Consider the following 25540-nt stretch of genomic DNA (forward strand, 5'->3'; position numbering starts at 1 on the left):
AAAACCGAATCTTCTAAAAAAGAATAATTGGGACAGTCACACTTCGTTCCTACAAAACTATCGTGTCCAAATCAAAAAAATTATATCGTGTCGTATCCATGTCGTTATTTATAAAAGTACTTAAGCATACCTCAGGCGTCTGAGGTGTAATATTAGCGTTGAATCTGATTGCATCCTCGTATTATTTGTGATGGAACTAGCTCGAGGATGTTTGGCTTTGGTTTAGTTTACGTAGTGGGTGTTATCTAAGTAAAGGGGGTCGTTAAGGTGAAGTCAGTGTTAAGTTACGACGCCATATATCTTATATATGGAGTAAATATATCGGGTTTCTGTATTTTGTCTTAATAAATATGTTTGATTAGTTGTTTTGTTTAGTTGGGTGATTATTTAGTTAGTTAATTGGTTATAGTTAAGTTGAGCAACCAGAGCTGACCTTAACCTGTTTGTGGGCCTGGACTTGAACCCTCGTTAGGTTCGTTAAAGATAGTTAAGTATAGATAGTTAGTAGTGTAAGCTGGTAACACAAGTTTTATAACGTAGGTAATCAAATAATAATTATTTTAAAACGCATTATTAAGAGTAACTCAAAAAGTACAAGCCAGATCTCATTCAAATTTGAACGATACTACACGAGAAGTAACAGCTTCCAATTAAATAAAGAATCATCAAAATCGGTACATTCAATACAAAGTTACGGGATAGCACACGCATAAAAAATGCAATATAATTGGGAACTTACATTATTGAAGTTGGTTAAAAATAAGATATTATTTAAATAGTTTAATTTTTTATTTTTCAACAGATACACAGTCATAATTATAGTCGTCATAGTATTTTTAGATATATAGTTATTAGACAAAACACTAAAATCAATAACACAGTTTACAAATTATTTGACAAGCTGACGTCACTAATACAGACTTGCGTAACGTTATTTCTGCGAATGTGTTTCTCGTATAAATTTGCAAATATCCAAAAATATCAGTTCAAATATAGCCTCAAACGTATGTTTACTGTATGGTAATAATTGAATTTCAAATAGACGCGTGATTGTGTAATGGATTTGTGTGTATGTTTCCAATTATCACAGTTACAATTTAATTATTTTCGCTTCAGCATGCAATATCCCAATGCTGGGCATAGGCCTCTTTCCCCATGTAGGACAAGGATCAGAGCTTAATCCATCATGCTGCTGCAATACGGTTTATGACGGGTACAATAACTCCCGTGTATATTTTCACTCAATTCGCTCGGGTGTCACGTCATTCAAAATAATACTTATTCTATGATGTGCTAAAATATCAATATCACGGTATCAGCTCATCTCGTTAGTATAAATTTAATATTAATTATTTTCTACGTGATCACGATGTTTTGTGTGTAGGTTTGTGATGATACAGTACGCAGAGGTGGCATCTGATTGGTTTTATTTATTTATTTAATTGTAATTTATTTAATGCTTTATGTATATACCTACATAAAAATATAAAAAATTGATTGATTGCTTTAATACCTTTCAGCTATACCGGTTAAATATTCCGCCAATATTGCATGTAATGGAGAAAATAAATCATGTAAAGCTAAAAGTCGTTTTAATAAGTTTATAAAGGATATAATCATCTATCAATTTAGAAATATTATTTTCACCCGGTTCTTGATATATTTTATTCATCTTGTCCTTCATTTAAATTATTATTATTGCTTTTATGTAGATAAATGTTTGAAACGCAGCGCCCTCTGTGTTTCCCTCTTTCAAGAAACATACTATCATAAACTTTCAAAATAAATAAATTAAAAATAACTAATACGTACGTCTTGACTATAACCTGGAAAAATCAATAAACGTGACTGACGCTTCAAATATTAGCAGACTTCAGTTTTTTTTTATTTATTACATGAAAAACACGCCACTTCCATCAAAATCATTTCAATGATGCTATTATGAAAATTTGCCAAATCAATTACAATGATTAACCGCCCAGGAACACTCGTGCTGTTTCTGTTTGAACTACTCATATAACAATAGTGGTTTCAATTTGACCGCATTAACAACGGCATGCTATGTTTGATGTTGGTGTAATGATAATGGCCTTTTGAAATAATTTCACTCGAACACACGATGTAATGAGGTGTCAATTATGTAGAGAATTGCCGACGTACATTTGTGTTTAGAAAGTTTAAATCTGGAAACAGAACTTTATTTGTAACTAGCATCCCGCTACGGCTTCGCACCGGTTTTAAAATATATTTTTTCCCTATTTTTTTTTTTTGATAATGTAATACAGCCTATATCACACGCGAACAGTGTAGCTTCCCAACAGTGAAAGAATTTTTCAAATCGGTTCAGTAGTTTCGGAGCCCATCAATGCAAACAAACAAACAATCAAATCTTTCCTCTTTATAATATTAGTATAGATATATGTACGTATAAATACAACTTGTTTGTATGTCCTTATGAGAATAATAATGTGTATTTATTTGTCTTCGCTTATTACGATATAATGGCTACCTAACTAAATTCTAATAGGTTCTTTTTGACGCATTTTCGATGTCATATTGTTATCTAAGTTATATTAGATACATTTTTATAGTGTTTGATCTAGGGTGGTTTTCTAATCTGCGTGGTTACGGTAATAAAGAATATAGCCACCCCTCTCTTTACGTGAGTGTCGTAAGAGGCGACTAAGGAATAATGCAGTTCCACTACCACCTTGGAACTTAAAAAGCCGACCGATGGCGGGATAACTATCCAACTGCTGGCTTTCCAACTACTGGCTTCCAAATAAACTGGCCGAAGACGGGCAGCAGCGTCTTCGGTGCGACAAAGCCAGATCTGCGGTCGTCAACCCGCCTGCCCAGCGTGGTGACTATGGGCAAAACATATGAGTTCACGCCTTTTTGGCGCGAACTTGTGGAGGCCTATGTCCAGTAGTGGACTGCGATAGGCTGATGTGTGTCTGTGTGATCTAGAGAACCATGTATCCAGAGTTTGTGCTTTTGTGGGTTCATTATGCTTCGGAGAGCACGTAGAGCCATCGGTCCCGGTTTTAGAAAACACTTGATTGTAGTTTAGTTAGGGAACTAACGATTCTTATCATCTTGTAGCTGAATAAGACCACCTTCCTAAATGAAAGAAGGCTGTCGTCTAAAAGAGGGACACTTTTACATTATTTTAGCTCAGTTCAGCTTAAAGAACCGTACATCAAAGTAATCTATTTATTATCAACAATTAAACAATAATCGTAGACTGAATATTTACCTAAACGGCTTTAGCACTAAAGTTATAATGATATTAATCAGTAAACATTTAATGGTGAATGTTTGAAGCGCGTTAACATCGCTGTCGGCGGTTCTAACTCACTCCATCTTGGAATACGAATGAATCAGAACAACGACTGGTGTATAGTCACCTTTTGTATGAAATTAGTTAAATTCCATTTTGGTATTAATTCAATGTAAAATATTTTGCATAAATAGTTTGTTGAGGTATCAAAAATAGCTGATTAATTAACACAATAATTTCAAGAGAGTCATTTAAATATCTTGAACTAATCTGGATGACACATACTTATATATATATATATATATATATATATATATAGGCTACAACCTAAAAGCGTGCAGGGCTATTTGTAATCAATTATTGTAATAATGTAATAATGTGGTAGGACACAGAAGGAATTTCCTGCTCAAAATATGGAGCAACCCGACTGGGGTAGTACCTCGACCTTACAGAAGATCACAGCTAAATAATACTGTTTTCAAGCAGTATTGTGTTCCTGTTGGTGAGTAAGGTGACCAGAGCTCTTGGAGGGATTGGGGATTGGGTCGGCAACGCGTTTGCGATGCTTTTGGTGTTGCAGGCGTCTATAAGCTACGGTAATTTCTTACCATCAGGTGAGCCGTACGCTTGTTTGCCGACCTAGTGATATAAATGAAAAAAAAAATTGTGGAGTTCCGATTAAAATTTTCATGCAAAGCCCGAAGTAATAGTTAATAATTATTTGATAATAAGTTTCAATAATAATAAAATATAACAATCTTCAGTAAATAATTATTCTATTCCTTTCTTATCCCTGCTCGGTAGATTTATGCAGCGTTTAACTTGACGTTAGTTCAGATTAGCAGTTCAAAGGGCGTTTTCCGCTGACCTCTGCGACTTTGCGCCTTTGTACAGAGTACTTGTTTGTAGAGACAGTCTCGATTTGATTCTAAAGAATAGTTATATAATGCCTTTAAAAGTTTAGTGCATCTATTTTTTTACTTCTTGTGTGTTTTATTATTTAGCTTAATTTATTGGTCATTTTATACTTATTATTTTTATGTTTTACTATTTAATTGAATTTAGTTTTTGACAAAATCACAGTAAAGTCGGCAAGTAACTATTTGAATCGCTTGCTCGCTTTAGGCTGTAATATCCTACTGCTGGGCATAGGCCTCTTTCTCCATGTAGGAGGACGATCAGAGCTTAATCTACCACGCTGCTCCAATGCGGGTTGACGGATATATTCCCTACTATGAGTAACAATCGCTATCAGCTACACATGATAAAACCGGGACCGACGGCTTTACACGCTCTCCGAGGTACGGTGAGAAGACCCACAAGGACTGCACAAACACCCAGACCAAGTCAAACGTTTGTATGACAAAAAAAATGTTTGTCATGTGCAGGGATCGAACCCGCAACCGCTAGCGCCAACAGCCACAAACCAGTGCTGTGACCGTTGCGACAACGCGGCATCTATTTTTTACTATTACTGTACTATATTTTAGAACAATTTTCATCATATAGGTGTTAATTGAGGTCTTTAAATTTACCGCTGTCTTAGGTTCCTCATCATACTAGGAACCGTCAAGTCTGAAGGAAGAATGAAGAGTTAATTTTTTGATTTCATTAAGTTTTAGTGTCATGACTGACTATCGCTAAATTTATTGAATTAATCGAGGCGTTTGATACGAATATACTTACAATATCAGCATTAAATTAAAATTGAAATTGAAATTCATTGGCTTGCGATGTCATTATTATTAACTTTTTTAAGTCACATACATCATACAATTTTAACATTTTAACATTTTACAATGATTACACTATGTGCGTTTATTATTATATTTAATCAGTTACAAAAAACAAGCAATATTTTCCCCATTTACTTAGTACTTAGTCAATTTTAAAGAATAAACAAACTGTCATTATAAAATTTATACAAATTATTTTAATCAAACTTTAGTCAAGTTGGTTGTTTGTTAAAATATATTCATAGTCTTAAACACACATTTAAGACATGTCTAAAATAACGGAAATAATGATTCATCCGTAAGTCTTACTGACCCTGTCTAGAAAAGCTATCCAAATTATATAAATATAATCAAATGGTGGCATAAATTGACCACGATAAGAAAGTGAATGACATTTAAATCAATCGCTATCAGTACTTGCAGCTGTCATTAGCAGTCTGGTCTGTCAATTATCATTTATCAAAAAAAGCTACAAAAAAAAGCGAAGAGCACCGATGCGTCTAACAAACTCTCCTGATAATTTTATACGATGTATTCAAATGAAATAATAAATCGGGTTAAAAGATAAAACTGTTAGATTAAATTCTAACCGCACGAATTTATTCGAGAATTTTTGACGCCACACTAAATCCACGAAAAGGAAGCCCGGAGTATTTTATTTCGGGGGACAGTACCACACGAGTCGCTTGTCCTCGCATTTTTTATCCAGGGCCGCATTCGATTAATCTTCCTTATCTACCATCGCCGACCACTTGAATAATCGCAGTGAGGACGAGTTCAACATAAATTAAGTTTTCCACGACACCTGAGATACCTCCCTGTGTTAAAGACACGACAGCGATACATAACGACCGAGTCGGGGAATTTTGAACTCTGTGGTGTTTAGTTACGGGTGGGGAAGTACGAGTCGCGAAGTATGCTAACGAGTAATAATGAGGCGTATTCCAGCGATGTATATCATGGACACGAAAGAAAGGTTAAGTGTGAACATTTGTTTGTTAATGTGCTCATGTAATGGAATTCTGTTTTTTGTCGGGCGCGTGATCAGTTGTTTTTAGTTGGAGTGATCGATGGTGCGCTTTTTTGTTGTTTGAGTTGTTTTATCTTTTTCTTATCTCTTTTTTAAGGAATAAATTTATTTATTAAAAGTTTATCTGTAATATATTTATTTTCATTGGTTTATTTTACTTGCTTATAAAGCTTCTTTTAACATATAAGTACCAAGATAAGAGTATGCTTTGTGGGCTTCTGTTAGTAATTGTTATCATTTTCATCATTTGTTCATAACAATTTTTTATAACAATAATGAGAATATGATAATAAAATTTCAAATATATTATAGATAAAGGTAATAGATACTAAATTAAATTAAATTGATTTAACAATACGGTATTGATATTATATCAGATAGATAAAGACTAAATTATATAAAAAATTTGGTATAAACCTTTTTTGCCACAATTATTAATTAAAAAATCGTTTACGAAAATATCGCAACGATTAAGAAAAAAATAAAACCATAAAATTTGGACATAAATACAGACGTATGACGTCCGACAACGAATGGATCGCGCACCGTTATTGTAAATACCGCGTGTCCGATAAATTTTTCATTTGCTTCGAAAAACGATGCGTGTACATATTTAAAGTGTAAAGTCTAAAATGTCACATAAAGTAGTTTTTAACAATTAAAACTGATTTATTTTATTTGTATTCTTTGAACGACAGAAATATAAGTTTATTGGATGAGTCTCAAATCAATCAATTTCGTATGAATACTTGATGAAAACATTTCAATCAACAATAAAGGCAACTCTATAACTAATAATAAAATGTGATTTTTATAAAACCGTTACCCGAATAACCCGCCGAAGCTCTTGACCTTGTTCGAATTTCAAACTATTCCATATATTATGATATCGGAAGGAAGAATTTTGCCCGTCTTTGCAACATTTTTCATTTATGCTCCGTTCCTATTGACTTCAGCGTGATGTTATGTAGCCTAAATTCTTCGTCAAATTGACTATTTCATGACAACATATTTTTTGAAATCCGAACCAGTAGTTAATGAAAATGTTCTACACTACAATATAAGTATAAAATTTTAATTAATGATTGTGATAGGCAGCACTAAAAGCATAAATACGGTAGCAGTCTTGTTCACACATCACAGCCAACTGATGGCTCTAGTACTAAAATAAATATGTATAAAAACCGTACAAATATGTACGTCCCCTAGTATAATCTATTCGTACGTTTGCAAATGAAAAACGGTCGAGCTGCCAATTACGTACACTAAAAAATGTCCACAGCTACCAATTAAAATGATTTACACGTCGATAAATCGTTGATACAAGGTTCGGCTTAAATATGGTTTTATAGCGGCTATGGTGTCGCGTTACGGGCGTGGGAGGTTTATGGGACGTCATTGAATTACCGCTTATCGCCTTTTTAAATTTATCGTGTATATATTATAATGATTTTTTTTTCGGTTTTTTATCTCTAAATTGCCTTTTTAAATATGGCTTTTGTTTAAATTTTTTAATGTTGTTTTTAATTTTAAATATTAGATTTAAATGGAATGAAGGTGTGTTAAGTGTAAGACAGGGAAACCATTGAAATAAGCTTTCATTTATTTATTAGATCGATTAGCAATAAATTTTAACAAGCTGACATTTTTATATACAGTTAATTGAATTTAAGTTAGACAAAATAAAGAAACATCTTTTATATTATCACTAAGCAATATATTTATTACATAATGATTATAATCTTAATGTATCTATTATTCATTTTACTATTTAAAAGGTGAGAGTACTGACAGATAAGACGCAAGCCACAGACAGAATAATCCCAATAGTATCCCGGTGTGTTCTGTAATCACTTCAGCCTATCGCAGTCCACTGCTGGACATAGACCTCCACAAGTTCGCGCCAAAAATGGTGTGAACTCATGTGTTTTGCCTATAGTCACCATGCTGGGCAGTTGTGTTGGTGACCGCAGGGCTGGCTTTGTCGCACCGAAGAGGCTGCTGCCCGTCTTCGGCCTGTGTATTTCAAAGCCAGCAGTTGGATGGTTATCCCGCCATTGGTCGTCTTTTTAAGTTCCAATGTGGTAGTGGAACCATGTTATCCCTTAGTCGCCTCTTACGATACCTACGGGAAGAGAGGGGGTGGCTATATTCTTTACTGCTGTAACCACACAGCGGTGTTCTGTAAACTAAATGCTAAATAGTAAAACATCACTAAATATATAACGTATTGATTTTTACTAAAATACTTATCAAATAAATTACAATAAATTAAAACAAGACTAAAATGTTAATAAAATTAATTGCAACCATCTAATTCTCGATGTTTCGACATTGTATGAATAAAATTCTAATTAATTGTTATTTTTTTATTAGCCTGTCAAAGTGTACGAGTGATTTAAACGTCAGACCGATTTTATTGATACAGCATTTAACACAAATCACTCATTAATTATAGTTGCGTGCTAACGACTCCATCACATTAATCGTCGGTCATACAAGCTAACACGATTCTCGTTGCACGCGAATGTGTTGCCGTACACTATGTGCGGCCGTGTCTCTTCTTGTTGTATGTTGTACATGACGTTTGTTTTTTTATATAAGTTGTTTTAATATACAAATTGTTATATTAAATACTGTATAAAGGATAAAAAAGTCTTACATAGCTTAAGAATTATTGTACGTAAACAATTAAAAGAATCTAGTCATAAATCAATCCGTTGATAAATTTTATTTTATAATTTATTTTTATTTATAATTTAAATTTAATTTTTGTACTTCTAAGTAATTTTTTACTAAGCTGCTGAAGTAATACATTTAAAAGGCTTTTTATTAATTACAAGAATTTATTTAATTCGTGTTTTATTTCAAACTGTTCTTTCGTCGATTCTTTTTTCAATATAAACTCGTTTTCTAAAAACTTCGCCGTACTAAAATTACATCAATTTTATTAATAAAAATAATCGCATAATAAACTTCACTAATCAGTCATCGGAACACATCTAGAACAGCATAATTGTTAATTACTTACATGTTACATTATATAATAATAAACGTAGCATTTTTAAAAACAATTTACAACGAAAACGTTCCTAAGTTATTACAGTCCGGAGCTAATTTAATTGATGATTGTGAATTCTACGCGTATTGACTAAGCACGTGATTTAATTTGTGTTTTTTTTTTAATATTTTTATAGGTATTGTTGAATTCAACTTAAAACAAATGAGTTCGGGAAACTAATTAGAATCGACATTTACTAATTTGTTTTATAATTAACTATTTGTTTCATTGTTAAATAAAATGTTAACTTATTTATATTGTTGTTTTTTGTTTAGTTGTTTAGTTTATTATTTTACAGTATTTTAGTGGTAGAATAAATTACGATGTTATATTTTACAATGACTATAAAGTTTTGACGACGCTCTGGTGTAATGGTGCGTCTGCCGTGCCGGCGGTGTTTACTGACGGTCGCGAGTTTGATTCCTACTCGGAGTGGATATTTGTTTATACTCGTACAAATATTTATTTCCGGTCTGGTTGTTAGTCCTTGTGGGTCTGTCTCCCCACCGTGCCTTGTAGAGCACGTTAAGTGGTCGGTCTCGCTTGTTATCATGTACACCAGACAGCGATCGTTACTCATAGTAGGGAATATATTCGCCAACCCCGCAGTAGAGCAGCGTTATGGATTAAGCTCTGGTCCTTCTTCTACATGGGGAAAAAGGCATATAACTAACAGTGAAATATTACAACTGTGTGTGAAATATTACAACATATATCAAAACAACATTTTTACAATTTTTGTCTGTTTGTCTGGCTGTCTGTTTGTTCCGGCTAATCTCTGAAACGGCTCGACCAATTTTGACGGGATTTTCACTGGCAGTTAGCTGATGTAATAAAGAGTAACTTAGGCTACTTTTATTTTAGAAATTTATTTATTTTTTAATTCAGCGAACTGAACAAAAACTTTTTTTATCAAATTCCGTGCAGACGAATTCGCGGGCACAGCTAGTTAAACATAAAAATTCCACACTCACAACGTCACATCTCAGTAGTGTTAAGAATATTATAATCAATATAAAAATATATTATTTTCCTATAAAAGACATTAAAAAAATCAATAAACCACAAATAAAAATATTCCCAGTATAATAATTAATTATACATAATTACTGTTTATTATATGTAAACGTCAGATGTTATTTATTCTATTCTCTGTCGTTATTTATGGGTTTTCATTAGCAGCCATTTAAAATTAAAGTTTTTCGAAACATACCATCGATTCTGTTTGACTTGTGTTGGAGTTAAGCATTCTATATTGAATAATTATCAGAAATTTATCATTTCATTTTGTTACACAAATAAACAAATTCATCTATTAAAAAACTTTTTTGTAATTAATTATTAAAAGTTAGCCTTTATAAAAAATATAAAAATAACAACTATGGAATGTACCTTGAAAATGGTTTAAGCGTTTCTAAATAGGTTTTTTATTGTTGCCTCTATATTATCAGCTAGTTGACATTTACACTGGCATGAAACGAATTCGATGTTTAAAAATAGAATCCAGATAAATATTTTGATTGACAAAATAATCACACATCAAATGATTGATCGGTCAATGGAGTAGATTGTGGTATATTAAAGTAATAATATCACGAGCACGCTTCATCAATCAACGTTTGCATGTGTGTGTGATGCGGGTAACGTCAATAACATCAATCATTGTGTGCGTAGCGTCTGGCGTTCGTTCAAATATCCGTCAGTCATTGTGCGGACAGCGCAAGCGATGGGCGAGAAGGTACCGTCCAGTGCGCCCCTACCCGCGACTCCCCATTTTCCTCTACCCATCACATCGTATAAATTAAAGATAGAAAGAGACTGTGAAACAACACCAAAAGAGGAAACCAATCCACTTGACACAGACGATTCGATAGTATTAGAACCGGCGGAAGTATTCGACAAATTGGAACCTGAAAGAGATTTCATATTGATGTTTGAGTCCCTACCAGTCTTGTGGGATCCAAATCATCCGTATTATACGAATAAATATAAGAGGTATATATTTTATTTAGATACGCATAACTTTGTAAAATAAGAAGTATGAATTTAGCTTGATTATTACTTTGGTAAAAAAAAACGAACGTCTTACAACAACAAGGTCAATCATGATTGATCGAGGATTATAACATTGTTTGTTTTTTTATGCCGCTGAATTAAACTGAATGGGCACTGGTAATAGTTTTAAAAACAGAATGAGAATTCCAAATAAAATATTTACGATTTTGAATGTATATTGGTATAGTTATATGCAGGTATGTTTTAAATTAATGGACTATTGACTATTTAGTAGATTTTCTAAGAAAACATACCACTTCTAAATTGAACTGCAATAGTCTGAAAACGTGCCCAAGCGTACAACGCACTGGGCAAAACTTTCTCTCCTTCGCGTCCCACAGCTGGGCAAAAGATGTCCTAGGCACGATAGAGATTCCCATTTACTACTAAAATAAAACAAATAATAGAATAGTATCATAGTTTTCGATACACATTTTGTATGCTGTGCGTTCAAGGTTATCTGATATTGAGTGACGTATACGCTTATTACGCTGTGAATTCATGATTGACGGTTCAATAAGATTTTCAATTGCTTTTATGACTTCGAATTATCAGTTACAATTGTTGATTACATTCTGATTTGATATATTTTAGAGCATTTGATCTGGCGTGAGTAATATTTATTGACAACATACTAGCAAGACAGATTTTGTGAAGCAGTTTTGAGATATCCTAATCAATAGTTGAATTACGATTTTTGTTATAAAATATTTGATGTCATCTTTGTATAGCTTAAAATGATATAATATTTTTTTTTATATACTCGTAAATACGATTGAAATTTTAGAAACACATTAATGTTTTTTCACGTTTAAGACACACGGCTCTGTTACGTCTGGTTCCAATCTTGAAAAGAACCAAACCTGACGCAACAACAATTGATGTCAAGAAGAAAATAAATAGCATTAGATCTAATTATCGAAGAGAGTTAAGAAAAGTTCTCGCAACTCAAGATCCAGGAGATGACGATGAGGTGTACGAGCCAAAGATATGGTACTTCCCATATCTCGACTTTTTAAGAAAGTTGGAACAAAGACAAAATTCATCTTATCAGGTATACCGTATGCTACATTAATATCTTAAGAATATATAAGAAGCTTCATACTGAAACTAAATAAACTTAAGTGTTAAATATATATGAAAATAGCAAAAGAACGATAATTTGATCAGTGAATAAATGAATGTAATTAATGATCGTTTTTCTGCCCAAAACTTCCACAATTAATTGGATTGTTCTGGGTAAAACCATAGAATACATAATAATTTTTAATAGTATTCTGAAATAATTAAGAATAATGTTTTTTTATCTTTTACAGAATAAATCAGTACTACCTAAGTCAAACAGCCAAAAAATAAACGAGATTTCTCAGGTTGGGACATCTTTTCAATCTGTTAACAAGCCAATGTCCATCGAGCAGTCTTCAGTGAGAAAGAGAAAGTTCCAAGGACAGCTCATAGAACCACAACGACAAACATCAAAACTGACCACCGAATCTTGCCAACCCAATACAATATCCAACCATATTGTATTAGAATGGGTTGATACATTAGAAAAATTAGACCCCATGCAGCGTTTGTTCGCGAAGAAGGCTATAAACGATGTGCTATTTGAAGCAGAATTGGGAAATTTACAGAAACATTCCGTTAAAATTAACGAACCACTTTCAAGTTATCAGCTTTCTTCGTCTCCCGCACATTCCTCCCTGAAATCTCCATCTTCACCTTCATACCAGTAATATTGGACAGTTTGTTCTGGGTTGGTGACCGCAGTAGTAGTAGACCGCAGTAGTGATGACTATGGGCAAAACACATGAGTTCACGTTATTTTTGGCGTAAACTCGTGGAGGCTTATGTCCAGCAGTGGACTGTATAGGTTGTAATGATTGTTCTGGAATTTTGATCTTGGTTGAATGTTAAGGAGCATGTCGTGATGAAAAGTTGGTGTGCCATTTGTATTCCATGGTCGCTAATTGGTGGTATGATGCTCTGAAGAATCATGATATACAATTGAAATACCGTGAAATCTTTGGTATACTGAGGTATCGTGCTGATACCACGAAAATAAAAATGCGCAATTCATTGACTAGTTTTTTTCTACGTGAACATGATAAATTATTAAAAAGCTGTTAAAGTTTTGAAGTTTCTCCTTTCTGACATTCCCCATATTCAATAGAAGTTTGATGCTATAATAAGTATTATTTAAAGTATTTATTATTTAGAGTTAAGAGTATTTAGTAAGGAAAAAAAAAGCCGTCAGCGTCGGACCACGTCCTAGTTTAACTAGGCAGTCACAGGACTGTCGATCCGTAGTTGGAAAGAAAAATCGCCTGTGGTACTATTATAATGCATGCATGATTAACAAAAGGCATGGGCATTTTGAGCCCGTGGATCAAATCTTAAAAAATAATAATAATAATAATAAGTATTATTTTAATGTGATTCTTCTGTGTCTTAAAATAAATTACTTTTTATTTCTATATTTAAGTCAAATAAGATTATTATTTATGTACAGAAATAAATATTTGAATAATATTTTTTTTATTTGTTAATTAACTTACTTATTATTACTCTAAATTTTCAATATACCTTTACTATATAATGTCTCAAAGATTTTTTATCACGAATGTCCTATCCTATTTAGATATTAGAGTTATCTTTACTTACTTAAAAAAATATTTCTCTATATATATATCTTTATATATATGTACTCATAGCGACGTCGCCCGGTAAAATTTCTCTCTCAGGGCAGATTTCGGTGTCACTGGTCAGCGTTACTATTTCATACGATTTTATTCTTAATATCTAGTAGAGACCGCGTCTTGGTAAACGCATTCTGGGAGAGACGACATCTACGTAAGATTGCCGGTGTAGGCTAGATGAGGATTGTGGAAAACCGGGACGGCTGGCGCAAACTCGGGGAAGCCTATGTCCAGCAGTGGACTGCAACAGGCTTAACTGACTGACTGACTAACTGACTAATATCTAGCTCACAATAAATAGCAACTTACATACAACTTGAAGTACGCTTAATAAAACGCTTATAAAAATATCTCTTAACAAGATATATTTCAATGTCGTTCTCATAATATTATTAAAAGTCGCAAATCAATATATAAATAAATACATTATCATATTATACACATAATTATAAATATACATACTATAACTGTCTTAATAAATTTATCTTTAATGACACTGTTTAGCATCAACATTTTATTGTTATAAACATGCACCGTATAAATTTATATTCTTGGTCAATTTTCAACTGGTACAAGTTTGCAAGTGTGTTAGTTAACCGACTTTATACAAGGAGGATGTTCTCGATTCGATTGTATTTTATTTACGTGTGTTACATCATAACTTCTTACAGGGTCCTATCGATGATTCCTTTTTTAAATAGAAAAGTATTGCTTGTCATGTTATTCCTTTTAAATTTACTTAATTGAGATCCGACAAGTACTTTTTAAGTTATATCCAACAATGCGTACCTATTTACTTGACTATTTTTTCGTCGATCTACGTTGCATTATACGTCGTCAAATGAAATCAGTATTTTTCTCTTTTACAAACACAATGTTTTGTTGACGATTCTTCTCAACACAATTTCCGAATCGGTACATCAAAAACTTTAATTGATTTATTTAATGGCTGTGTTTGCTCGCAAACAAAAAAAAAACCGACTTCAATTACATCGACAAGTAATACAACGTAAGTAGACGAAAAGACGTTCAAGTAAATATGCGTTATCAAAGATGAATTCAGATGTATGATGAATCAAAAAGATGTATTCAGATCTCGATGAAATTTAAATGTGACCACGTGATAAACATCAGCATTTGATTAAATTGAAAATAATTAAAATCAGTACACCCAGTAAAAAGTTATGCGGTATAATAAAACGTAGGTCAACGAAAAAATAGTCAAGTCAAAACGTATTATTAGACATAACTCAAAAATTTGTTGTTAGATATCAAATAAATTTAAATGGTAACAAATAACTTGCACCACCTTTCGACTGAAGTTTTTTATCGAAATCGGTCCACTCAGTCAAAAGTTCTGAAGTAACACACACTTAAAAAAAATACAATCGAATTGAGTACTTCCTCCTTTTATGGAAGTCGGTTAAAAAGTAATATAATTGTTTTTTGTAAAATACGATTCAAAGGTCCTTTTAACATCTATTTGTATAAAGAATGCTTTGATTTTATTTACTTAGTTTAAAATTGAGTGGAAGGCATTTATTTATTTAAACCTAGTCATCATTACAGCCTATACAGTCCATTGCTGGACATAGGCCTCCACAAGTTTACGCCAAAAATAGCGTGAACTCATGTGTTTTGCCCATAGTCACCACGCTGGGCAGGCGGGTTGGTGACCGCAAGGCTGGCTTTGTCGCACCGAAGACGCTATATATACATATATTTAAACCTAGTAAATAATTTTATTTTAATCCGTCAACAGGCACTGGAACAGCGTGGATTAAGCTCTGGTCCTTCTCTTACACGGAGAAAGAGGTCTATGCCCAGCAGTGGGATGTTAAAGGATGAATCGTGATTGTATATAATCCACGTACCAGACGAAGGCATCGTAAGTTATTGGGATTAGACCTTATTCTGCCACAACTTATCTTCTGTGCATTAACAAAGATACTAACCGTTGTTAGCCTTTTTATTTGAGAAAAAATTGATCTTAGTGCTCACTGATTTGACTCAACTCCTGGTGGGAATTGGGGATAGAGTCAGCAATGCGCTTACGATTCTTGTCGTGTTGCAGACGTCTATAAGCTACGGTAATCGCTTACCATCAGGTGAGCTGTACGCTTGTTTGCCGACCTAATTATGTATACATAAAACTTATATAAAGATCTGCTTATAATAGAGTGCATTCTGTCCTTGATTGGATTATATCAAAACAGTTTAGCTGTAATAACTACGAAGTGAACAAGTTGGTTGCTGTAAAATTAAATGTCATTGAATCTGAGAAGATTCAAATACTGCTATCGTCTATCTATTCGTCTACCTTACTGTGACATTAATCCTGTGTGTCCTTTTTTACTAAACAGTATTACGATAAGATCGAACAGCTCAATCAAAGGATCAACATAATTGAATCTGATAATATAGCTCGAGAAAATTCTGACATTTCATTTATTTAAAGATTTAATCGCCATATGTCATTTCCTGCTTTGTTAAACAATACGTATAATACAACTAACGATAAGCTAAGCAGTAAATTGGTAACAATTATTTATTTAGTTATATTGCTTGTTTAAATCTACGTAGCTGTTATCCATTTCATACCGAGCAAGAAATGTAAGATGTATAGATAAGAAATCGTGATTGTAAGTTGATTGTGGTACAGAGATCTCTCCTTAGAATCAGTAACGGATAGAGGCGACATTGTATGCAAATAATGTTTGATTTAACGATAAAATTTATGTTTTATGACGATTGTTACTTTATTGTTCTGTAAACATATTACTCAGTTCAATTCTGTTGTATTACAGTTTTTATATGCCTGACGTTCATTTACTAAAACAGTCAGCTGGGCAACTACTTATTTTCGGAGTTTACTTCTATGCGAATGAAGAATATGCGTCAATTTAATATTATGTATAAACATATATTTAAAAGATCCTCAGTTAAAATAATAAATAAAAGTAGTAACGTTAAAATAACTAGGAATCTCAACACATCATAAAATAATTAATAAATAAAAACCTTAATTATATAATTTTAAAATTACATACATAAATATTGATTCTTATTTAGAATTTCGTCTGGTCGCATCTAGTTAAACATTTAAAAATCTATGTATTTATATGTGTTTCGTGACTTTGATCTGATCTGAAGAACGGATGGCGTCATTACGTTTTTGTTAACGCCATCTATCCCGTCGTACCAACCTATGGGTTGGTTCCGATAGATGGCGTTATTTGATTCGTTTATTTATCATTTGACATGGTATTTTTTTTTCTTAGACTAGTAAGCCTTTTTTGTGCCTATGTAAACAGTATATTTGAAGGAGTAAACTCCAGTCGTGCATCGGAGCTGACACGCACACTTTTTTGTTTTACAACAAGTACCGACACTAAAAACTAACTTAGTTTCAGAAAAGACTAAACTAACTAAGTTGATTAACCAATCAACTTACAAATTATTATTTGGAGAGGTCAAACTGATATTAGTCGTCTGAGTCATACTGATATTTGCTATAATTTGGGCGAACTACGACGATTACGACGTTTGTGGAAGTCTAATTAAATAGTCGGTAAACAAGCGTACAGCAGACCTGATGGTAAGCGATTACTATAACTTATAGACGTCTGCAACACCAAAAGCATCGTAAGCGCGTTGCCGATCCTATCCCCAATTCCACTTAGGAGCCCTGGTCCCCTTACTCACCACAGGAACACCACATCTCTTGAAAACAGTATTATGTAACTGTGATCTTTTGTATAGTTGAGGTCTACCCCAGTAGGGCTGCTCTATATTTTGCGGAGGAAATTTCATGCTATGGCCTACTTCAGTTCACACATAAAACCTTGTAACCTAAGCTTTAGCAAATAAAGTAATCAACAAAGAACCCATTAATTTATCGAATGAATCGTGCTCTATAAACACGTCAAATAAATTTGTTTACAGTCGAGACCGGCAATTGACATTCGCGACACGTTTTATGGCTGAATCGATAAATATCACAGCATTAAGTTTTGCGCGGATTGTAACTTTTAATTACGGAATGTGTTCCTATTTAAGATTTTATAATTCTGACTTTTAAATGTTAAATTATCTTTTTAATCGACTTCATAAACAGGAGGAGGTTCTCAATTTGACCTCCCTAATTATTTTTTTTATCTGCATTTATTGGTAATGCTGAAATTGTTTTTAAATCAATAGGTACAGGTAATTAATTATCTGAATATATCTGTCAAAATATAGAAATCGTATTCTGATTCTTGTCCGAATTTTATTTTATTATAACGACTCTTCGCTGACTTTTAAATGTCAAGACGTGATTTTTGCTTATTCGATTTTTATCCCAGGAATGAATTGAGCGATATGGAGAAAATCCTTTTCTATTTAGGGCTAATATTTGTCTTTTAAAACGTTATAATGTGAGTAAAACTGCGTGAGTGTCTTAGCGAAATAACATAAAGAAGGTTTGTCAGTTTTATTGTTCGCTTTGCTTATATGTATTTTTTTTTTTATATATAGCTAAGTCGACAAACTAGCGTAGGGCTCATCAGATGGTTTGCGATTAACATACTGCGTGCGATTACGTTGCCGATTTCAGCCTCAAAACCCCTGAAGCTCTGGTCACTTTATTGACCACAGGAACACAACACTGCACAAACTAAAGCAGTATTACTTATCTGTGATCTTCTGTAAGATTGCGGTACTTCCCCAGTCTGGCTGCTCCAGATTTTGAGCAGAATATCCCTCTTAAAAATTATTCTCATTACATTAATTATTTTTAATAGCAATATAGAAGCGTTACGTTTTAATTACAACAATATTTTACAAATAAATTGCAACAGGATTATTAGGAATGAACGGACGTAAACGAGTTAATGCAAGCGAACGTTAATTTGACAGATTGAAACGAACGCAACAACTGTCACTTTTGACACATTTAGACGTTGAAGTATCATGCGATTTTGTATTCTATGCGTTTGACATGAAGAGCTAGATTATCATGTATTTTGTTACAGGGTAAGAGATGTAGCGTTTGTGTAATGAACATAATTTTTTCTAAAATTAGTATTTTATCGAAGTTATTAACTGATAATGAATGAAATAGTCTTATTATAGCATTTTTAAGGTTCTTTCTTTTGATAACTACCTAATGAAATTTTCTTCGCATATAGCTTTATACTTAATAATTTGAAACTTAGTTATTAATTGAATTGTTTTTTTTTTTTATCCTATAACATTTATCGCATTTCTCCACTTGTTATTTTCATTGCTTAATTACTCGCTGCGATTATTTCGTTTCTCACGTTGCAATCAAAATCATTTAACGCAACCTTCTCTAACTCACACCATTACACAAAGCAGTGACATCGAATGGCGCCGGTAAATTTTCATAATTCATTTGCAATTAAACGCGGAGCGCCATAAAATATTATTTGCAACTAAAATGTGTGCAAATTGCGTTGCTTAACAGCCAGTATAGTGGAATATGTTAATTCAGTATTAATGTCTTTTATACAGCTGTATCGTTATGTTTGTTATGGACGTGAATGTAATATTTTATGTAATCAACGATATATTTATTAATCGTTCGTTTGTAATTACATATTTTAATATTTGAATTAAATAAATATAATTCAACGTTATTTTTGCACGTGTCGGTTATTTGAAATTTATTAACGAACTTAAAAAAAGAGTAGGTTCCAAATTCAACTGTATTATTTTTGTGTTTTACCTCATAACTTTTTACTGGGTATACAGATTTTGATGATTTTTTTGTACATTTTAAAGCTAGTGCTTATCGTGTGGTTGAATTAGAGCGAGATTTGACGAGTATACTTTTTTCGCTATCCCTAATATTGTTGTGATATTCTGGTAAATTGAATTTGGTTTCATTTTTTGTTATAACAAACACGTTTTTGCACGTGTCTTGATGACGTTTGTGTCGAATTTATTTGGATATTTAAAGATGGCTACATACACACAGCAAAAATGTCATCAAAGAAATAAACTAAAACAAAACGTACACAATTAACTTTAATTAACATTTTAAGTTTTTAATTATTTACTGTAAATTGTTTTGGTTTGTCTTATATGAATATTATAAAAGTTATAAAATATTTGGAGCTACGGTTTCAATGTGGATTAAAATGTAAAGTTACACCAGTTTGAGAACACATAAACACTTCGCAGTCTTATAGTTAAAAAAGGATAGTCTGACGTCACTAAATATCTTGTTTTTCAAATATTGTTGAAGACGTATTAATCTCAAATTTGTCTTAAAATAAATGTATGAATTAAAAACACGCAAGCGATTACTTAGTTGTTTAAATACAAAAAAAAATTGAACTGATTATATATGAAATTTAGATCGTAATAAAAATATTTCAGATTTTTAAGCCCTGAATTTCGTAAAGAAATTCTTTTTTAATTTGTACGATTTTATTTTTGTGTTACCCACACATTAGGAAATTTTAAACATTTTTTAAATATCATATCAAAAATCGACCGTTCCAGCGGGGATCGAACCTGCATCTCGCTTAGACCGAATATAAAATCATCATATCAAAAATTTCGATCTAGCGAGTACATCGTTCCATAGCTTAATAATAATTGGCTAGAGCACCGACACAGCCAGTCGGTCGATTTTTGATATGATATTCAAAAATGTTTAGAAATTCATTATTATTCAAAATTTTACTTGCCTTAACTTTTAATGTCGATTGAGTTCAATATAACCTCTGTAATCAATAGATAAGGTTGTTAATATAAAATTATTAAGAAACTAATTATATTTAACCTATTTGGTTTTACTCTCGTAATCTCCGGCCCCATAAGAATGTATGGGTCAAAGTAGCCAACGCGTTCGCATCCTCAGTTACCTACGTAACAAGTTTCATTACAATTAAAAGAGTACTTTTTGAGTGTAAGAGTATCAGATATCCATCCATGCATTGATCACAAACTTTGGCACTTATGATATCAAATGGAATGTTTTAAATATACAAACAAATAAACAATTATATTATACTGTGTGGCTACGGTACTAAAGAATATAGCCCCCTCTCTTCCCGTGGGTGTCGTAAGAGGCGACTAAGGGATAACACAGTTCCGCTACCACCTTGGAACTTAAAAAGCCGATCGATGGCGGGATAACCATCCAACTGCTGGCTTTGAAATACACAGGCTGAAGACGGGCAGCAGCGTCTTCGGTGCGACAAAGCCAGTAAGTACTGCGGTCATCAACCCGCCTGCCCAGCGTGGTGACTATGGGCAAAACACATGAGTTCACGTTATTTTTGGCGTAAGCTTGTGGAGGGCTATGTTCAGCAGTGGACTGTATAGGCTGAAATAATGATGATGAAACAATTGATGTCTATATTATTTTCTTCCCTTTACTTTTGAGAAGCATTGAATCGAACTCAGAAATTATTATTCCCCCGCACTACATTAAAACAGTAAAATAACAATTATAAGCAACAAATACAATAAAAACGACAATATAAAACACACTTTATGGACACGAAACGTATATAAAATGAAAATAATTAAAACGGCTTCGAGTTATAAAATAAGTATTTTCATAAGTACGGCAAATAAATTACCCGCCTTATTAAAAGTCGATCGATAACGATTAGAAAGTGTGCAAGAACCTTTATACGTACAGACCGACTCGTCAGGAATCTTTATTGCTATATTCTTATCTCGATTGTAGACACTACATTTATTACTACACGCTAATATCGCCTTTATATCTAATTTGATAACGGTTAATATTCCTTGTTCTAATATTACTTAGTACAGGATGGTTAGTCTATCGGTAATGTAGAACATAAAAATCCATATTAAAAGAACTGAAGTCATTCCATGGGTAACATTATGGTGTAATTGCGACAAAAACAATATTACGGATAGCTGAGCAATAGAATGTTAAGGCAGGTAGTAAATTTGTTTTTGTTCTTGAAAGAAGTACGATGTTAGTGCCAATATCGTCGGTAGAAAGTTGAATTGTTAATTTTTATGTGCCTTAAATTTATGTTTAAGAAAAGTTTTTTTGATGTTTTATGTGTTTGTTGTGAGTGTTTTAAGCAAACAAAATAAGTGTTCTAAAGTTGAAATTTCTCTTCTACTTCATTAATTATTATAATTTCAAATATAAATTTAGTTATTTTTATCAATAATGTAATTTAAAATAACTGTAATTTAAAAATTTTGGTGACTACATTTTTATCAAATCCCGAATATTAATAAAATACTAATTATTACTGAATAGACATTATCATATATATTTAACTTTACGTCTTTTTTAACGCAAAACTGCACGTATTCGTGCCATTACAATAATTGTGTTAGTTCGCAAACAAAAAAAAAACTTCAATAAAATTACATCGACAAGCACAGCGTACAACGTTCGTCGACGATAAAATGGTCAAATGAATACGCATTATTAGACATAAGTCCCAATTAAATTGAAATGGACATGACACGCAACACAATGATCAAAAAAAAAAAAACATCAAAATCGATCCAACTAGTCAAAAGTTCTGAGGTTAACATACATAAAAAAATACAATCCAATTGGGAACGTCTTCCTTTTTTGAAAGTCGGTTAAAAAGTCATATGTATCAAAATGATAAATCCCAATACAGTCATTTACAATTCAATTTTCAAAATACTTACATCAATGTTACTTTACAAAAATACATTTCAATCGACGCTTTCTTAAATCGCCGCCATCTTGATAGTTAACCCGTAATCGCTTTGGTCGTAGCATTCCTAACATACCGTCACTCAGGCCCGTCCATATAAACGTTCATTGGACACTTAACTGATTGGATTATTAGCAGCCATTTGCAAGTAATTTACGAATGACTGCTTATAATTCACGACATGAATGGGATGAAACATTTTAATTCTGTTTTAGTAAATGTTGAATACATGAAATGATAAAGTTTATGTATTTTTTATGTATTAACTTTAAAATAAACATTAAAAAAAATTAATTGATAAGTGGCGCTTGTAATATCTTCCCATTTAAATTTAATCTAGATCTGACAGTTCTTTTCGAGTTATATCTAATAATGCGTGTTTACTTGAATATTTTTTTCGTCTACCTACGTTGTACTATACCTTATAACTTTTCACTGGGTGGACCGATTTTGATGATTCTTACATTACAGCCTATACAGTCCACTGCTGGACATAAGCCTCCACAAGTTTACGCCAAAAATAACGTGAACTCATGTGTTTTGCCCATAGTCATCACGCTGGGCAGGCGGGTTGGTGACCGCAGATGTGATGATTCTTATTTTAATCGAAAGTAGGTGCTCGTATTGTGGTGCCATTTGTGCCACTTTTTGAGTAATCTTTGATAAGTCATATTTACTTGACTATTTATTCGTCTACTTACGTTGTTAATGTATTAATTGTTGATTTATTTGAAGTTTTTTTTTCATTTGCAAACAAACATAATCGTTTTTATACGCATTAAGCAGTAAATAATGTATACACCAACGTCAATCTATACAACTAGTAAAAAAGTAAGCGAAAACAATAACACAACAGAAAAAATTGACAAATGTTTTGTATATGATATAAAAATTAATAAATGTAATTACTTTATTAATTGTTTTAATTTTATATTTAATTAATAATAAAAAAAAATATAATTCATATTATATAATTTCTTCTTCTTCAGTGCGACAAAGCCAGTACTGCGGTCACCAACCCGCCTGCCCAGCGTGGTGACTATGGGCAAAACACATAAGTTCACGTTATTTTTGGCGTAAACTTGTGGAGGCCTATGTCCAGCAGTGGACTGTATAGGCTGTAATGATATATAATTTCATCAAACAAATTAATGTCAAATGTACTCGACTGAGGTACTCGACATATAAATGGTCAGAAAGTCCGCATAATCATTATATGGGTTGATTCAAGGTTCGTTTCGCTTATTACATTTTATTGGTTCGAAGTGGGTTTGAAATGTCGGCTTACGAAGGAAACACTTAGCATGTTTTGACATGAAATTATTCAAATAGGTCTTATATCAAATACTAGCGATCAACGCTCAGACAAGATACGAGCTGTTCACGAATAATGAAATTGACTCTAAATGGTAACTACATTGTCTTAGCATTTAAATTTTTAAATCAAACAATTATTAAAATATTGGATTTTGTATTGATATTACTCTTATAGTTTATTCGTTTAATATCGGAACACTGTAAAAAAGTCGACACCATCTTCCGAATTTTACGAATAGTCAGTCTCCATCTTTATTATCTGTTTTGTAGGGTAGTTACCAAATAAATACTGTTATCGCTTAAATTTATGCTTCTGATAATTTTATAAGATTGTATTGATTATAATTCCATTAGGTTGTGGTATTATCACTGTAGTTGTTAATTGTTGTAGTACCGGAAGATCATAAAGATGGTGATACCGTCTTCCGAATAGTTAATACTAATTTTGTGATTGGTCAATCACCATCGGTGCATTGGTGCGATTGTTGTATTTGTAAGTGAAGAAGCAGTTATTGTTTAATTATTGTGCGGCTAACGTTGCTGCTCGATAAGTGGCGTATAAGTGATTAGTGTGGTAAATTATTTAATGTAATTAAAAGTGTGTATTGTGAATGAATAACTATAGATTTGAAGTGAGAAATAAGTGTTTCGTTGAGCGTTTTCAGTCGCGTTCTACATTTGTATATTTTTGACTCTAGATGGAAATTAGTTTTTATCTTTTTTTAATACAATGTATGTTCGAAATATTTGTACTTTTGTAATATAACGTGTAATGAACTTGCATTTCTTTTACAAATTATAAGCCTTCTTTGAACACGGCCTTGTCTGATGATAAAGTAAGAATTTGTTTTTGGTTAAGTAATTCACTAGTATTTAGTTTCATGGATCTTAATAATAATTAGTAAGATTTTTTATATAACTACGTCGGCAAACAAGCATACGGCTCACCTGATTGTAAGCGATTACCCTAGCCCATAGGCCGTCGCGTTGGCGCAGCGGTTACAGCCATGAATTGTACCTGTTGCGCTGGCGGTTGCGGGTTCGATCCCCGCACATGTTAAACATTTGTATTGGCCATACAGGTGTTTGCCGTGGTCTGGGTGTTTGTGCAGTCCTTGTGGGTCTCCCTACCGTGCCTCGGAGAGCATGTTAACCCATCGGTCCCGGTTGTTATCATGTACACCTGATAGCGATCGTTACTCATAGTAGGGAATATATCTGCCAACCCGCATTGGAGCAGCGTGGTGGATTAAGCTCTGATCCTTCTCCTACATGGGGAAAGAGGCCTATGCCCAGTAGTGGGATATCACAGGCTAAAGCGTAGCCTATCGACACATACAACATCAGAAGCATCACATATACGTTGCTGAACCTACCCCGACCCTCTCCAGCAGCTCGGGCCATCTGTGAGTGCAGTACAATTTAAGTAACTTGCACGGGACGGCGTTAGAATCTGGACATAACGGTGGCGGAACCTGGAACGAACACTGACGGGGATTTTTAATGCATACTTACATAGGGTACTTGACGATTGCGCAGACGACGCTGCTAAGCTAATCTAAAAATTGGCCCGCCCAGTCAAAAGTTCTGAGGTAAGGTACATAAAAAATACAATCGAATTGAGAACCTCCTGCTTTTTTTGGAAGTCGGTTAA

At 33.0% G+C, this 25540-nt stretch overlaps 1 protein-coding gene across 1 annotated transcript; it reads left to right on the forward strand.

Annotated features, from left to right (window-relative positions):
* The first annotated feature begins 10836 nt into the window (after window positions 1-10836).
* On the forward strand, window positions 10837-13300 carry LOC123654921. Its single transcript, XM_045590777.1, has 4 exons — window positions 10837-11105; window positions 11982-12219; window positions 12482-12912; window positions 13049-13300. Exons 1-3 carry the CDS (start codon window positions 10837-10839, stop codon window positions 12899-12901), a joined length of 927 nt encoding a protein of 308 aa, XP_045446733.1. The 3' UTR covers window positions 12902-12912; window positions 13049-13300.
* Window positions 13301-25540: the final 12240 nt, after the last annotated feature.

This window comes from Melitaea cinxia, chromosome 7, assembly GCF_905220565.1.
Source record: "Melitaea cinxia chromosome 7, ilMelCinx1.1, whole genome shotgun sequence".
NCBI classification, from domain to species: Eukaryota; Metazoa; Arthropoda; class Insecta; order Lepidoptera; family Nymphalidae; genus Melitaea; species Melitaea cinxia.

Coding starts and splice junctions, on each gene's coding strand:
- LOC123654921 (XM_045590777.1), top strand. CDS start 10,837: ATGGGCGAGAAGGTACCGTCCAGTGCGCCCCTACCCGCGACTCCCCAT. Junction 11,106..11,981: donor TATACGAATAAATATAAGAG/GTATATATTTTA, acceptor TTCACGTTTAAG/ACACACGGCTCTGTTACGTC. Junction 12,220..12,481: donor GACAAAATTCATCTTATCAG/GTATACCGTATG, acceptor TATCTTTTACAG/AATAAATCAGTACTACCTAA.